Source organism: Tursiops truncatus, chromosome 2 (genome assembly GCF_011762595.2).
Source record: "Tursiops truncatus isolate mTurTru1 chromosome 2, mTurTru1.mat.Y, whole genome shotgun sequence".
In the NCBI taxonomy this organism is placed as follows: Eukaryota; Metazoa; Chordata; class Mammalia; order Artiodactyla; family Delphinidae; genus Tursiops; species Tursiops truncatus.
Window position 1 is genome coordinate 28983019 of NC_047035.1, and position 16746 is coordinate 28999764.

The 16746-nt window shown below is 44.0% G+C and overlaps 1 protein-coding gene across 1 annotated transcript; it reads right to left on the reverse strand.

Moving 5' to 3' along the window:
• Window positions 1–7335: 7335 nt before the first annotated feature.
• LOC101336252 (acyl-coenzyme A thioesterase 1) lies at window positions 7336–14175 on the reverse strand. Its single transcript, XM_004318288.4, has 3 exons — window positions 13142–14175; window positions 10516–10718; window positions 7336–8079 (listed from the first exon to the last, which is right to left on the reverse strand). The coding sequence occupies exons 1-3, from the start codon at window positions 13725–13727 to the stop codon at window positions 7474–7476; spliced, it is 1395 nt and encodes a 464-aa protein (XP_004318336.3). The 5' UTR covers window positions 13728–14175; the 3' UTR covers window positions 7336–7473.
• Between the last annotated feature and the right edge of the window lie 2571 nt (window positions 14176–16746).

A 16746-nucleotide genomic window follows, 5' to 3' on the forward strand; every position in this document is an offset into this window, starting at 1 on the left:
CCTTCCGAATCCCTAATTTGGCTATTAGTCGTGTCCATTTTGTTTTTCAGCTCATCTACTGAATTGTGTATCTCAGCAATCATATTTGTAATTTCCAATAAATTCTTTTTCTCTGATTTTTAAAACTTGTAACTTTTTCTTGTTTTCTGATAAAATATTCTCAAATATCATATCTGAGGATGTCAGTGAGAGTTTTTTCTAAGTTGTATATGGTTCCCTGAATAATCTGTGTTTATTCTTGGGTCAGTGGTTCTGTTTGCTCAATGTGGCCCTTATGGTTCATGCTGTTGGTTTTTCCTCATGGTCCATTTATATTCACAAGTGAAGGGTTAGACTCACTGATTTACGTAGCTTGCATGTTTCTTCTGCAGTTGTAGAAGTTTTTTGCCCCAGCAGCCTTCTCCTGAATGGGAAGTAACTGTAGGTTCTATATAAATGTGTGGGGTATGTGAATGTCACTATCAGGCTTAATTTCAGGTCACTGAACATGCTGACTCACTGGGGACAACCTCCCTGTCCTATTAAAAAAGGAGGACTTTACTCCTTTCTCCTGAAACTGGAGATATTTATTTAGTATAGTCCCCTCCTTGGTCAGAGCTGCCTTTTCTCCTGTCCACCTCCCCCACCTCCATCCCCTGTCTGTTGTGGAGATTTTAAGCCTATATACTTACCAGTAGAAAGCTTCCCTAACCAGATTCTTCACATTTTATTGAGTGTGGTCTCAAGTATTACCTGGGGCTAAGTGTCCCAGGGGCCTGTAGCTCAGTTAGGATGTGTTTGCAGAAGAGTCTGACTGGTTCCCAATGCCACAACCATCCTGCATACACTTTTTTTTTTTTTTTTTTTTGCGGTTGGCGGGCCTCTCACCGTTGTGGCCTCTCCCGCCGCAGAGCACAGCCTCTGGACGCGCAGGCCATGGCTCACGCGCCCAGCCGCTCCGCGGCATGTGGGATCTTCCCAGACCAGGGCACGAACCCGAGTCCCCTGCATCTGCAGGTGGACTCTCAACCACTGCGCCACCAGCGAAGCCCCTGCATACACTTTTAAATTACTTAACACTACCAGTTTATTTCTCTTTCCTGGAAAACAGGATAATGTTTCCCAGCCTCCTCTGTAGTTCGGTAGGTTTAGATGACTAAGTTCTACCAGTGGGGTGAGGGCAAAAATGATACCCCCTGGGCTGGTCATAAAACATGATTCCCTATATTCTTTCCTTTCCATGCTAATTTTGGAAGCCACTGCAGATGTTCCAGTTGGCAAAGCTACATTATAGAAAAAAGCCTGGATCCATAAGTCAAGGCTTAAATAAGAGCTAGTGAAGACTGGTGCCTAACTTGCTTCAAAATGTGAGGAGAGGGACAAAATTTGGGTGCAACCAAGGTGTCCTTCAGTAGGTGAATGGATAAACAAGCTTCGGTACTTCCAGACAGTGGAATATTATTCAGGAATAAAAAGAAAATGAGCTATCAAGCTATGAAAAGACATGGAGGAGCCTTAAATGCATATAACTAAGTTATATCTAAAAAGGCTGCATTCTGTATGATTCCAACTCTGTGACACCCTGGAAAAGGTAAAACATGGAGACAGTAAAAAGATCAGTGGTTGTCAGAGGTTGGAGGGAGGGAGGGTTGAATAGGTGAAGCACAGAGGAGTTTTAGGGCAGTGAAACAATTTTGTATGGTGCAATAAGGGTAGATTCATGTTACGATACATTTGTCCAAACCCATAGAATGTACACCACCAAGAGGTAAACCTAATGTAAACTAGGGACTTTGGGTAATAATAACGGGTCAATGTAGCATCATCAATTGTAATAAATGTAGCGTTCTGGTGTGGGATGTTGATGGTGAGGGAGGTTGTGCATATGTGGGGGAAGGGGATCTATGGGAAATTTCTGTCCTTCTTCTCAATTTAGTGTGAACCTAAATATGCTCAAAAAAATAAAGGCTTTAAAAATATAAGGAAATTTATTTGATAGAAAGTCAGGAATAGGTCTGGCTTCATATTTGATTGATCCGATAGCTCAATGATGACACCAAGAACGATTTCCTTCTGTCCGCTCTGACAATCACAGTGTCACATGGTGACTGGTGGAATAACTGGGGCTTCCTGCATCTTCGTTCATGTTTAATGGGAGGGAGAAAATCCAGAATTCCAAGTATGTCACCTAAGTTACATACTTTCCCCTGGATGGAATGTTGAGATTGACTTAAACCCAACAGGGATGACCATCATTGCCCTTGCCATCAGGGTGGAGTTAGCTTTCCCTGATGCCCATAGCTGCAGAGGATGGCCAATTCCTGAATGAAAATCCGGAAGTCTTATACCAGGAGGAGGGGTAATGTTTGCTGGGTAAGCACTTGACAACATCCCTGAGAGCAGTGGAGGAGACCCATTACGGTATTGGTGGCTTTCTAGAAGTTAGAACAAGAAAGGAATTTTTTAAAATTTACAGAAGGAAAATATGGGACTAATAATAATAATATATAAATAATAAATAACTAATAATAATAATATGGGACTAATAATAAATAATAATATATAAATATATTATTTAAATAATAAATAAATAAGAAGAAGAATTATGACTATTAGTGGGACCAGTTAAGGAATTTAGAGGTTAACTTTTAGAATATTCTTGTGTTTTAGATTTGAACTCAGAATTTGCCATTAGAAAAAAACATGTTAGGAAACATGAAGAAATTAAGCACACAGTATTTCACAGCAAGATGAAAATTCTCCCTCAGTTTATCTTCAGTTCTCAAAGTCAAGTGGGGATGAGAGACACTGTGGAAACAATTCAGGTGAAGGGTTCAGCAGATGCCACCCCAAAATATGTCACTTTGGCATACTGACTAGAGCTAAAGGCACTTGAAAAACAGCAGGCGCAAGAAGGGCACTTATCCCCCGTTTTTCCTTGAAAGCAGAAGAGGAGACTCCCTTGTGAGCGGTGCTTCCCTATACGGGAGGAAAGTTCAGTCTTATCACCAGAAATAGGAGTCAAGGCTGAGAGAATTCTGCACATGACTGTCACGATAATTTCTCTTCCTTTAGTTTCCCAGTATATTTTACTTTTCCACAGTTTGCACTCTCTTCAAACTACTGTATAAATACTTCGGTTCTTCCACTTCTTCGGGTCTTCATTTCCTTGTTGAGACCTTGATGTTCATGTAAAAAGAAAACAACTTAGTATTCTTTTCTCTTATTAATCTGTCTTACATCAATTTTATTCTCAAGCCTACTCAGAAACTCCAAAAGAGTATAGGTAAAAAATTTTCCTCCCCTACACACGTGAGATAAGGTAAAACCACATGCATTCCTAGTAGAAATTTTGTTAATATTCAGAGAGTAACAGGTATTGAAATAGAGCACAAACAAAGGGATACTGTTGAGGTAACAGATGATGTCAAGGGGGTCTGATTAGCTAGACGTGGTCCAGTCAGTGGCTGGATGAAGAAGCCTGAAGAGCACTGTCCTCTCCTAAAATGAGGTTTGATTAGTTCCTACCCCTGGGGCTTCTCCAGATCCAAACTGATGTCCATGCAGAATTGGTGTCCAAGTACTGTTCAGAATGAAACCTCTTTTAGGAAAAGGAACACTCCTCCTCCCTCCCTACAGCTTCTAGGTTTAACTAGAAAGTATCAAGAAATTTTGAGATCCTATAAAGTGTGTAAGATAGAAAGGGCCCACTCTTCCCATAAGGCATTGCAGTAGAATCCTTCACTATTGCAATAGTGCCCATGTGGGTACTTCACACCATATTCTTTTTCTAAAGTACAATGGCAACTATATCACCCTCTTTCTTACCAGTCTTTAAGGTCTCCCTTTGCCTGTACAATTAAACACAGTTAAGACTGTCTATCACACAGCATTCTCCTCCTTTTGTAGTGTTTACACACTGCTATTTTATGTGTACCCTATGCTCTAACATGGACAACTATACTTGAACACACTTGAGTTTTCCACCACTGAGCCTGTTATTTTGACTTCCTAAAATGTCTTCTGTATAGAAGGAAAAACCTACAGTTCTCCTCCTGTGTCTTTCTTTTCTATGTGTCTCCTTTACTACTCACACAGAACACTGCACTTCTGACACTGCTGGTTACCACATGTGTGGAGGTTTTTATCCCCACACCAGGCAAATCTCTGAGACAACCATCTGGATGTCCTACAATTTAATTCAGTCCTAACACTGTCTACCCGGAGACTGTGTCAGTTCCCTGAGGTTAAAGGCTCAGTCCCACAAAACTGCTCTCACCCCTCCTCAGCTGCCAATTGCAGGTGATAGGTCCCCAGGGTATCCACAACTTCTGTGTGATTTGGCAATAAATCCGAGGTTTCCACAACCCCCTCCTCAGGTTCAACTAATTTGCTAGAGCAGCTCGCAGAACTCAGGGAAACCCTTACATCAACTACCTTATTAAAGGAAATCACAAAGGATATAGAGGAACAGCCAGATGGAGAGATGCGTGGGGCGAGGTCTGAGAGGGTCCCGACTACAGGAACTTCTGTCCCTGTGGAGTTGGGGTGCATCACCCTGCCTGTGTGGTAGTGCTTGCCAACCGGGAAGCTCTCCAAACCCCATACTATTGGGATTTTCTGACGGCTTCCTCACATTAGGCATGATCAATTATTAACTCAGTTTCTGGCCCTGCTCTCCTCTGGAGAATGGGGCAAGACGGCTGAAAATTCCAAGCTTCTAATCATGGATTGGTCTTTCTGGTTACCAGTCCCCATCCAGGAGCCATCCAGGAGCCCACCCAGAGTTGCCTCGATAGAACAAAAGATGCTACTAGTGCTTTTATCAGTTAGGAACTTACAAGGGTTTAGGAGCTCTGTGCTGGAAGTTGGGAGAAAGGTACAGGCAGAGACCAGTACACATATTTCTTATCATTTCCACCTTCCGTCATCAAGTCCATCTTGCAAAACCTGACACACATATATTCACACACATACACATAGTTTAAATGGCAAATAACAAGGTAATATAATGTTGCCAACACATATTAGAATTATCTACTTCTGAAACACATAATGAAATGCTGCTCTAGGTCATGAAGAAACAGGTGAACATTCTAAAGGAATGGGAAATGTAGATTAAAAGGAATACAAATATTTTCCCAATAAGTGAGGGAAATATTCAGCCTCACTAACAACAACAACAAAAAAGCACAACAATGTGAGATTCTCTTTTCAACCTATAAAATTTATAAAATTATAAAAATTAGACACACGCACACCTATACACACACATTACACCAGTATTGACAACATGGCTGTCTCATACGGTGTCTTTGATGGTGTACTTGATTGTTTCTGGTATGCATAGTAAAGGATCATAATACTGTTCAGAAGTTTGACCCAGTAATTTCCTTTCAAAGAATCTCTCTTAAAGAGATAATCAGTGATACACAAAGACTTATACATGTATATGTCCCTTCACCATAGGAACGGACTTTATAAAGAAAAACTATCAACAATGTCAAGGGCTAACAATAGGGGATGGATTAAATGAAGAGTTGTAGCACCAATCAATGGAATACATATCACTGTTTTTAAAAAGTCATGTATTTGAAGAATATAATAACGTGGTAAGAAAAACATCATACAATACTGAGGTAAAATGGATGTACACTTAATTGAGTAAAAACTCAATACACACAACAAGCAGCCTAGAGGAAAATGGAAATATTCTAAAATGTTAAGTGTGCTAGTTTCTAGTGAATGGATTATATGCAACTCCTTTTCTAGTGAATAATTTTCTCTATTTTCCAAGTTTTCTATGAATTTTTATTACTCTAGATTCGAGAAAAAGAGATCCTATCAGTTAAGACCCATATCAAAAGCCACTATCACTCTGAATTCTTTTCTAATCTTCACATCATAGTATGTAGTTTCACTCTCCCCTCCAGAACACGTGCCTATGGTGTCTCTATTTCCCCTTTTCTTAGATCCTCCTACTCAAGAGAATTTAAAGAGGAAATCATCTTTGTGTCTTTTGAAATACATGGTCTACAATTTAACTTCGTCATTAATTGGCCCCCAAATTTCTGCTGCTTCTGCCTTTTATCACTCATGATCAGCATCCAGAGAAGACTGACACTCCAGCTTGATAGATGGCGCGACTCCTTCGAGTGTCACGGAAGACGCTGTTTACAGAAAGTAGCAGAAAGAGAGAGACAAAGAGAGGAAAGAGGAAGAGGAGGGCAAATCACATACACATTGTTAACAATCAAGGGAAGGAGTGTAGGCATTTTGAGTTGCCTGTCAGCTCCCGCAAAACCATACTACTATGTCAAGGGTTTAAAGACGGTTCCAGATCTACTCTTTCAACAACAGTGCCCTGAAATACCCCTACCCCCCCACTGCAAGTCCAGGAACTCCCCTGAGAACTTAGGCAGGAGAAAGACGAGCCACTTCCTTTGCCTGTGACTGGGGCTGCTGCCCTGCACAGGGCATGGACGGGCTCAAGAGAGAAGAAGCTTGATGTGGGGAGCCGGGGCCCCAGCTCTAGAGGTACCACGCAGGTACTGAGTCTCAGTTTCCTCATCTGTAAAATGAAGACGACACCTGCCTCACAATGGTATAGAAGAAAAAAACAGCTGGCAAAACAAAAAGAGTTCTGTACTGTTTTTGAATTTTGAGAAGAAACACCTGTCAGGAATTGCTTTACTGAAAAAGAAAGTTGAGGAACTGGAATACCATATCACAAATTAAGGTGTTTTTTATTTTAAACACATTAAGCTTTAGAAAAGTTCAGTAAGTTTAATATGGAACTATTTATATCAAGTGGTACAAAACTGAATAATTTATTTGCACGCTAATCATTATTAAAGTCACTTATGAAATTCATCTAAATGTTTTACCAGCTTTCAAAATAACTAGATCACAAAGGTCCATATGTAAAGATACAAAAATAACTTAAAATACACTTGCATGAGGAGAATGCTTACTCATTCAAGGAGAAGATATCAAAGAACTAAAACCATACTTGCTTTGAAAATTTTTAGTAATTTTTTTCATCTAAGTAGTTCTATAACTAGTATAGTAATTTACAGCTAAGATGTTCACTTCCATTCTTAGATTAGAAACTCAGATCTGATAATATTTTTGACATTTTATATGCTTTTCTTCCACAGTAGGTAATCATTTATTTATAAATTAATTATTAAACAAAATCAATAGTAAATTATTCAAATAATAACTAAGCACCAATTGTGTACCAGGTATTACTCTTTTCCTTTCAGAGCTAAAGTCTTGTCAGTTATGTGTTGTTAGACACCAAAGGGCATGCTCTCTCCACCTGTTGTGGTTTCTGTAGAATCACTCTCCTCCCAAACAACTGAAAAAGTATGTAATTTAGAAATATCTTGAAAATTTCTTGGTACATTCACTTTAACACTGAAGTAATTATTAAAAAGAAAAAAACTACACATATACACTAATTGTGGCAGCTGTCCCCGGGATAAACGATTACAGCATTCCTGGGATTGGCCCCTTTTCCCCACCCAAGTGTTTGTGGAAGAAGGTCTGGAGCTGCTGCCAAGCATCCACCTGGGCCCTGGCATGAGCCCTGGGCTCCCCTCCCCAGATGACAGGACTGCCCACCAAGGTGTGCAGGGAAGCCCGGCACATGGGGAAGTAAGGAGGCTCAATGTAGTGTCCCGCCCCTGGGTAACAGATGATCTGGGGCTTCGCCTTACTATGGGCCTGCAAGCGTTTAGAGGCCTCATTAGCATAGAATTCACTCTTCCAGTTGTGGTCATCCTGACCCACAAGGAACAGGAAGGCACATTCAGCCCTTTCCACAGGAATGAAGCTCTTCTGATCAGGTCCTTCCAAAGGGCTGTTCAGGACATCCAAAATGTCTGTTAGGCCATCTTTGGTCACCTTGAGTCGACTTCGGCTGACACCCAGAGGCGGCAGTGTCTCTCCCTTGTAGTGTAAGGTTCCGCCGACACTGGCCACAGAGCCATTGATGATGACAGCCGCGGTGATGCCCTTCAGGAACGAGGCCATGGAGAGGCAGAGTTCGCCTCCTTTGGAAATCCCAAGCAGCCCTACCCCTGGGCCCTTTACCTGAGAAAAGGCCAAAGGGAAAAGGAGAATGAGTCCGTGAACAGTGCAGTGTGGCGGGTAGCGCCTGGACTTGAGAGTCGGTTAGAACTGAGCGTGGATCTGGGCTCTCCCACTTATCAGGGTTTGCAGCCTTGGGATACTGACTTAGCCTTCCTCTCTACCTTGCTGTCCACAATTTCTCCATCACCATTCCTGGTGTCTTCAACCATGTGGACGACAGCTAAATACTTTGGCCTCTCAGTTCCTTGACCTCCAAACCTCCCATTATCTTTTTCTCTCCCCGACCTCAGACACACACTCCCATTGTCATAACCTAAGTCAAGTCATCAATAAGTACATCATCTCCAAAACATCAGCTTCAAGCATTCTACTGTCTAATCACCAACTTATTTACCTCCAGTTTAGCAATTCTAGTACTGCCCACTCCCACCTCTTTGAGACCCTGACTGCCATTTTTTCCCTATCAGTACCTCTCATTTTCTCACTTCTTACCTCATCTGGCTTAGATTTCAAGCTTCATCGTTATTATCGCTCCCCTGCAAACACTCCTAACTCCCTTAATACCTCTCTCCCTTTGGTCCTACTCGCCTAGAAAAGTGCTCACCTCAGTTAGCACCTGTTATTCACTTCCTCCTGGCCTGCATTTGTGCAAATGAACACTGCTGGAGAAAAAAATGCACGCTTGTTGGGCTTCCCTGGTGGTGCAGTGGTTAAGAATCCACCTGCCAATGCAGGGGGCACGGGTTCGAGCCCTGGTCCAGGAAGATCCCACATGCCGCAGAGCAGCTAAGCCCGTGCGCCACAACTACTGAACCTGTGCTCTAGAGCCCGCGAGCCACAACTACTGAGCCTGTGTGCCTAGAGCCCACGCACCTCAACAAGAGAAGCCACCGCAATGAGAAGCCTGCGCACCGCAACGGAGTAGCCCCACTTGCCACAACTAGAGAAAGCCTGCACGCAGCAACAAAGACCCAACGCAGCCAAAACTAAATTAATTAATTTAAAATATATATATATATGCTCGTGCGGACAGATCTTACTTTCATGTCCTGACCACAAATTTCAAATAAGCGTCCATATTGCCCCTCAATCCTGCTTCCCTGATGTTTGCTTTCCACTTCTCCAAAAGGCCATTCCACCTTGTCTCCTACCTCTGTAAGCCCCTTTAACCCCTATTCCCCTTCACTAAAAATAGAAGCTATCAGGTAGGAACTTGTCCTCAATTTTCCCTTCCAAGTCTATGTAGTTCTACATGAATCAAGCTCTCCTCCTTCCTTCCTGTTTCCAAAGTATCTCTAATTCAAGGCCACCCTCTGCTTGTGCTTGGGATCCCATCTATTCTCATCCTCAGGGACTTTGCTCCTGCAATTACTTCCTCCTTCTCTCCTTCATAACTTTCCTCTCTACTGGCTCATCCCCATCAGTGTACCCCAAGCTCTAGTACCTCTTACATTTTAATAACAATCCTTTGAGCTTAAATCCACTCTGCCCCAGTTTTCTACTCCCTTTCACAGCAAAACTTGTGGGAAACTTTGTAGTTATTTTCTTTCTTCATTTTCTACTCAATCCCCTCCAGGGTAATTTGGGTTTGCCCTATTCCATAAGGACTCTGCTAGTCAATTACCAAACTCTTCTGTTACAAATGCCTTTTTATTGACCTCTCAACAGCACTTGTTGTTGTTGTTGTTGTTGTTGTGGTTTCTACAAGAGCACCCTTAACTGTTTTCAGCCACTTATTTCTCATAAAGATACTCGGAATGGGATATTACTGTCATCCCAACTTTTTAGAGGAAGAAACAGAGGCCCCAAGGTCATGAAGCTAGTTAAGTGGCAAAATCAAACCTCAAATTTAACTTTTCTCTATCAAACATATTGTGCCGGTTCCACTACACCCCATCACATTTTCTAAGAGCTCCAGCACTTCCATCCCCCTTGAGCTCTGATTGAATTATAAAATAAGCAAGGTCTATCTTCTAATCCTCTGATATCCTGAGCCCTCCAAACGCTCCGTACTACCTAGGTTCTTTGTCACCAGGTTCTTCTTTAAAACTGAATCCTCTACTCTCAGAGGGACACATGGAGGAGAGGTTTATTAAACACAAACATTTAAACTAGAGACACTGATCTTGTTCCCCTTTTCCTCTACTTCCTGTGTCAAACCCAGGGTTCTCAATGTGTTTGGGCTTGTAATGAAATAGTATAAAATACTGGAATTTAAAATTCCATAATTCCAACTAGGACATCTTTACTAGCAGGAAATCTATTACGGCTACATCTAATTGCATGGAAACTGTCTGGGAAAAGCGACTATGAAAGGTAGTGTGTGTTGGGGGCAGGAAAGGGCTGTCATGAATTTGTCAAGTTCTGTGAAAACCAAGAGCATTTAAGAGAAGGAGGACTGATAGGCAGAACATAAAAATCAGAGGAAGTTCCAACCTGAGGGTGATTAAGCAGGTAGTTCATAGCTTCTTCAAAGTACTCCAGGTGGAGGTTCTCTATGCTCTTGGGGAGGTCTTCATAGTTATAATAAGCCAGAGCCATCACAGCAAAACCCTTCCCAGCCAGCAGACTAGCTCGATATTCCGGAAGGCCACGTCCAGTTCCAGAAATGTCCACAATCCCAGGAAAGGGTGCAGGTCCTTGGGAAGAAACAAAACACAAGACTAAACTATACTTGAAACTCTTTGCAGTGGCGTCAAAAGCCATTTTTACCTATTTGGTGATGTCAGAGTTTTCTGTTGACAATCAGAAATGCTGAACGGCTCTGGTCTCCTTGCTTTGTTGCACTTACCTATGGTTTTAGCCGTAGCTTGCTTGTTCCAATTTGCAATTCTCTGCTATTCCCAAATTAACCCATTTTTGTTAGTCAAGTAACTAACTTTTATATTTAAGGGCAACAGTGGGGGTGCAAAATGATACAATCACTTTGGAAAACAGCTTACAATTTCTTATAAAGTTAAACATGCACTTAGGTTATGACCCAGCAATCTCACTCCCTGGTATTTACCCAAGAAAAATGAAAACTTGTGTTCACACAAAAACTTGGATGCAAGCGTTTCCAGTGACTTTATTCTTAATCTCCAAAGACTTGAAACCCAAATGTCCTCCAACTGGAGAAAGAATAAACAAACTGTGCCGCATCCATCTAATGGGAAACTTCTAAGACACAAGAAGAAGGAACTACCAATATATGGAGCAACAGGAATGAATCTCAAATACATTATGCTAGACTCAGACAGCTACCTATGGGCTTCCCTGGTGGCGCAGTGGTTGAGAGTCCGCCTGCCGATGCAGGGGACATGGGTTCGTGCCCCGGTCCGGGGGGATCCCACATGCCGCGGAGCGGCTTGGCCTGTGAGCCATGGCCGCTGAGCCTGTGCGTCCGGAGCCTGTGCTCCGCAACAGGAGAGGCCACAACAGTGAGAGGCCCGTGTACCGCAAAAAAAAAAAAAAAAAAAGCTACCTACTGTGTATAAGTCTAGTTATGTCACATTTTCACTATTTACAGTAGAAGTTTGTATTTAATGTGCAAATTTTAAGGACAATTTATAAGGCAAGTACTTTATACTCAGAACTTTACTAATTCAGTACTAACCATCAAAGCCCTGTCAGTACCTGTTCCCCTTCCCTCACTTTCCACTATTCTGAATTTTATCAATCTCTTGATTTTCTTTACAGTCTTACTACTTGTAAGTATTCCTTAAATGGCATTTTGTTTATTTCGCCTAATTTTTGAATTTTATCTGAATGTAATGATACTGAATGTGTTCTTTGGGGACTTGATGTTTCCATCAACACTGTTTTTGAGGTTCATCCATTTTGATTCTTGGTTTTTAAAAAATATTTATTTTGGGCTGTGTGGGGTCTTAGTTGCTGTGGCACGCGGGCTTAGTTGCCCTGCGGCATGTGGGATCTTAGTTCCCTTACCAGGGATCGAACCCGTGTCCCCTGCATTGGAAGGTGGATTCTTAACCACTGGACCATCAGGGAAGTCCCTTGATTCTTGTGACTATATTTCAATCACTTTTGTGCTATAAATATACCTCAATTTATTCATCAGTTTTATTGCTGATGGACATTTAGGCTGTTTCCAGTTGTTTTTGCTCTTACAAACATAAATACCTATTGGTGCACCAGGAGTAGAATGACAGTCAACTTTCTAAGTAAAAGCAATTTTTTCCAGAGTAGATGAATAATTGTGTTCCTTTTTAAAAAACAATTATTTATTTTATTTTTGGCTGCGTTGGGTCTTTGTTGCTGCTGGCAGGCTTTCTCTAGTTGCGGTGAGCAGGGGCTACTCTTCGCAGTGGGCTTCTCAATGTGGTGGCTTCTCTTGTTGTGGAGCGCAGGCTTCACTAGTTGTGGCTCACGGGCTCTAGAGCGCAGGCTCAGTAGTTGTGGTGCACTGGGTTAGTTGCTCTGCGGCATGTGGGATCTTCCCGGACCAGGGCTTGAACCTGTGTCCCCTGAATTGGCAGGAAGATTCTGTGTTCCTTTTAGCAGTGTATGGGAGTTCCTTTTCCTCCACATACTGGTCAAAAACTGGTAATGTTAGACTTCTAAATTTTGAGGGTGTTGAGTGTAGTGTTTAGTTTTACTTTGCATTTCCCTGATCCTAATCAGGACAAGCATCTTTTAACTTTTTCATTGGCCTGTTGCTTTTTATGTAATGGTAAAATTAACCAATAATTCAGAAGATTTCCAGTGGATAGCAAGAGGCCTTCTTCCTTCATGGTAATTTTCTTAAATCTTAATGTACTCTGGGAGTTAGAAGCAAAGTTGTAAAACTGAGAAACTTTAGAAAGAAAACTTTAAAAACTGCAAACTCCTTATACTTTTTTTTTTTTTTTTAATTACAACTGTCTTTACCCTTTCCTTGCGATGTCTTCGTTCTGACCTCTGTCTTGGAGCAGCAGAGCCACCTCCCCAGCCAGCCTTACGTTCCATTCTTGTCTACTCGAAATTTTCAGGCCCCACAGACCTTCGGAATGTTGGGAGCTACCTACTTACTACCTTTCTCTCTCACAGACAAGATAAACAGTTAGGGAAGCAGGGGGCTTACCCGGCGGCAAGAAGAGCGTGGCGCGCACCCGGCCCACGCGCACGGGCTCGCGCCGCACCCCCGGCGCCAGGAAGTCGCGCTCGTGCACCGCCCGGCCCAGGAGCCCTCCGGCCTCCGGGTCGTGGCCATGGAGCACCTCCAGCTCCACGGCGAAGGGCGTCTGTACGTCCCGCTTCACCAGCCGCAGCAAGGGCTTCTCGGGCTCCAGAGCCCAGAGGAGCCCCATGGGCTCGAGGCCCGTGAAGCTGCCGCCCAGCGCGGGCGCGCGCTCGAGGTCCAGCTGGCCGTGGGCGTCGGCGCAGTAGCGCGCGTGGGCTCGGAAGAGCGCGTCCTTCTCGTCGCGCAGGGACGCGCGCAGCGTGACCGGCTGTCCCGGGGCCAGGCCGCGCACGGCGATGCGCACCGGCTCGTCCCAGCGGCAGCGGCCCGCGGGCTCCAGCGTCACTGTCACCGCCATCCTGGCAGGGGCCCAAGAGTTTGGGTCACCGGTCCTGAGCTTTGTAGGCCCTGCCAACCGCGCCCAGGGTGTCGGGTCCCATCGACAGAGTCGGAAGGGTCGCAGGAGAGCCGGAAATGAGACCACCATTTTGCGCCTTTTTCAGATCTCAGGTCAACTTCAAGGGCTGTGAAGAAGGTTAGAAACTAGAGTCCCTCTAGCGACAGGCTGCCTACCTGCAGCCTAAGGCCTCATGGGGCCGAGCAGCCTGCTCTAACTCTTTGGAGGGCCGCGAAGTCCTGCCGATCAGTGGCCGACCTTTAAAAGCAAGAGCGAAAGCAGACACACAGGAACTTTATGTTGGGAAGAATTTTCCTAGTTTTGCCTCTCAGAAGTTATTTGGTTCGTGCAGCGTGGGCTGGACCGGGCTGCCCCTGAAGGAACCTGGCACTTAACAAAGTGTCCGGTCTCCAAAATTAATGTAATAGGGTAGGGCGCGCCGGCCGGACCCCGGGCCTCTATGATGTAGGAGCGTGCGGCCGCCGCTGCCTCCTGCAGCCATCCGCCCGATTGGCTCCGACGCGGGCCCCGGGCCGACCGGGGCGACCCCGGTCTCTGGCCCCGCCCCCAGCCCAGCTGATAAGGCCGACGGCAGCTGAGGCAGCGCCGGCCCCTCGGCGGGACCGAGCCCCTGAGCCTGCCCGAGATCCTGTGGTGGAGCGGGGCAGCGAGCAGCCCTTGGCGCGCAGCATTTGCTGCACGCAGTTACTCTGGGCGACCGGTTACCGTGAGAACCCGAAAGCGGGAAGGTTAGAGAGGCGATTAGCGGTCCTTCTCCGCCAACTGTCCGACCGGCGGTGGTCCTCCAGCGGAGAGTTAGGTAAGAGGTGGATCAGACCACGGCCTTCTCCCTGGGGCCCTCCAGGCCCTCCGCAGCCTCCTGCCAGCAGGTGCGCTGGGGAGCCCCAGGACATGCTGGGGGCTGTGTCCTGTAGGGCTTCAGAGCCCTTGCCAAGGCTGCCCACTGGCGGGGCCCAGGCCTTGAGAAAGTGGTGAACCTCTCCCCCATGCCCGTCTCTGCGACCTAATGGCAGCGGTAGTCTGCCTGGGTCGCAGTCTGTGGGACCTGACCTCCGCCTTTTGGGCGGCCTGAAGAGCCTGAGGGCCAGTTGGGTTCTGGACGCCTTGCTCTCTCAGTGATGACGGCTGGGCAGGGTGTGGGGACCCGGCCCTGAGGGTGAAAGTTGTGCCTTGGGACCTTGCCCTTTCAGGCTGGAACAGAGAATAACATTTGTTTGGTGGAGATTTATGAGAATATCGTTACCTGACCTTGACCTGACCTGACCTCAAGAACAAAGGATCTGGGACATCCCTGGTGGTCCAGTGGGTAAGACTCCCCGCTCCCAATGCAGGGGGTCGGGGAACTAGATCCTGCAAGCATGCTGCAACTAGGACCTGGTGCCGACTAAATAAATACATAATTTTTTTTTTTAAAAAAGGATCTAACATCAAGAAGTTTGCAACAACTAACCACGCCCCCTCCACCTTTCCTATAAAAGGGCTTTGCTGAAAGCTTTAGGGGAGTTTGGGGTTTTTAAGGCATGAGCCACCAATCTCTTTGCATGGCCCTGCAATAAACCTTTCTCTGTTCCAAACTCCAACGTTTTGGTATTGTTTGGCCTCACTGTGCGTCAGGCACATGGACTTATGTTCGGTAACATTAATTGCCAGAGAAGTGGACTGGAATTGAGTTTTGTCACTTTGTTGAGTAATTCACACCAGCTAATAATCATGTCTTTTCTTTTAAAATGTGCACCATAAAATAAAAAAAAAAAAGAAAGACCTCCCTGGCGGTCCAGTGGCTAAGACACTGCCCTTCCAATACAGGGAGCATGAGTTCGATCCCTGTTAGGGGAAGTTCTCCATGCTGTGCGGCACGGCCAAAAAAAAAAAAGAAAATAAAAATAAAATGTGCACCATGGTGTTTTGCTTGTATGTTATTTGTCTATTATGATTATTTTTCCACACCATTCCACAACTAAGGGGCCTGGCGTCTTACTAGCTGTGTGACCTCACTTTCATTCCTTATGGGTGTAAAAACAGCCAAATGAGGTAAAAGTTGTTATTTTGTTATCTGGACTCTTATATTGCTCCATTTAGGCAAACGTTATCTCTCTCTCGCCCTGGACTGCTCACCTTTTCCCACTATTTCATAAGCTATGGGTTCCATCCAGTGGTGAATTTTTCATCAAACTTAACTGCAGGCCCCTTCCAAGGCCTTGTACTTGATTTTACATTCATGAATTCATATCCTTTCTATTAGAGAAACCTGCAAATTGTATAAGCTTCAAACACACAAAACCTGTGTTTGCCTCTGCTCCTAATAAGGCCACCCCCATGAGCTTCCCAGACAAGACTTTTTACCTAGTTTCAAATGTTCTCCTGTCCTGCTGGTCATTAATCATGCAACTCCCTTTAGCTCTAATTACTTTTGTACTGGTTCTGTGGGATACTTCACAGTGTATTTTGTGCATGAGACTCAAACTAAAGATGGTAAATAATAATAGCTAACTCTTAATCCTTACAAGAACCTTATGAGAAAATTAAGGCCCAGAGAGGTGAATTGATTTGCAGAAGATCACACAGCTAGAAAGTGGAAATGCTGGGATTTATACCTTTGCAATCCAATTCCAGAGCCTGTGCTCTGAACCATTATGCTTTGTTTCTCACATGATGATGTCCTAGTTGAGAAGATTTGGGAAACAGACATTCATATACTGTTGGTGGATGTACACACTGGTATGAGCTTTTCAGAGCAACCTGGTTAAAAATATTTAAAAGATGCATTCTCTTTGACTCACAATTCCACTCTAGAAACTTTGCCTAAATAAACATTCATAAATGTGTGTAAATATTTGGCTATAACAATGTTTACCATATCGTTGTTTTAACAGAGGAAAAAGAAACTAGCAAGATAAATTTGGTTTAGTCAATTTGATTGTAATGCAGTAATACAACAGAAGAGATGTAGCCATTAAAAATGATATAGCAGAATATGATGAGGAAATTTTCATGACATTGAAAGCAGGTAGAGAACAGTTTGTAGAACATTATATATATATGTGTATATATATATATATATAAACATTAAAAAAAAAAAAAAGACTAG

Coding starts and splice junctions, on each gene's coding strand:
- LOC101336252 (XM_004318288.4), bottom strand. CDS start 13,727: ATGGTGGTCTCATTTCCGGCTCTCCTGCGACCCTTCCGACTCTGTCGA. Junction 10,719..13,141: donor CACGCTCTTCTTGCCGCCGG/GTAAGCCCCCTG, acceptor TTTCTTCCCAAG/GACCTGCACCCTTTCCTGGG. Junction 8,080..10,515: donor ACCTGCTTAATCACCCTCAG/GTTGGAACTTCC, acceptor GCCTTTTCTCAG/GTAAAGGGCCCAGGGGTAGG.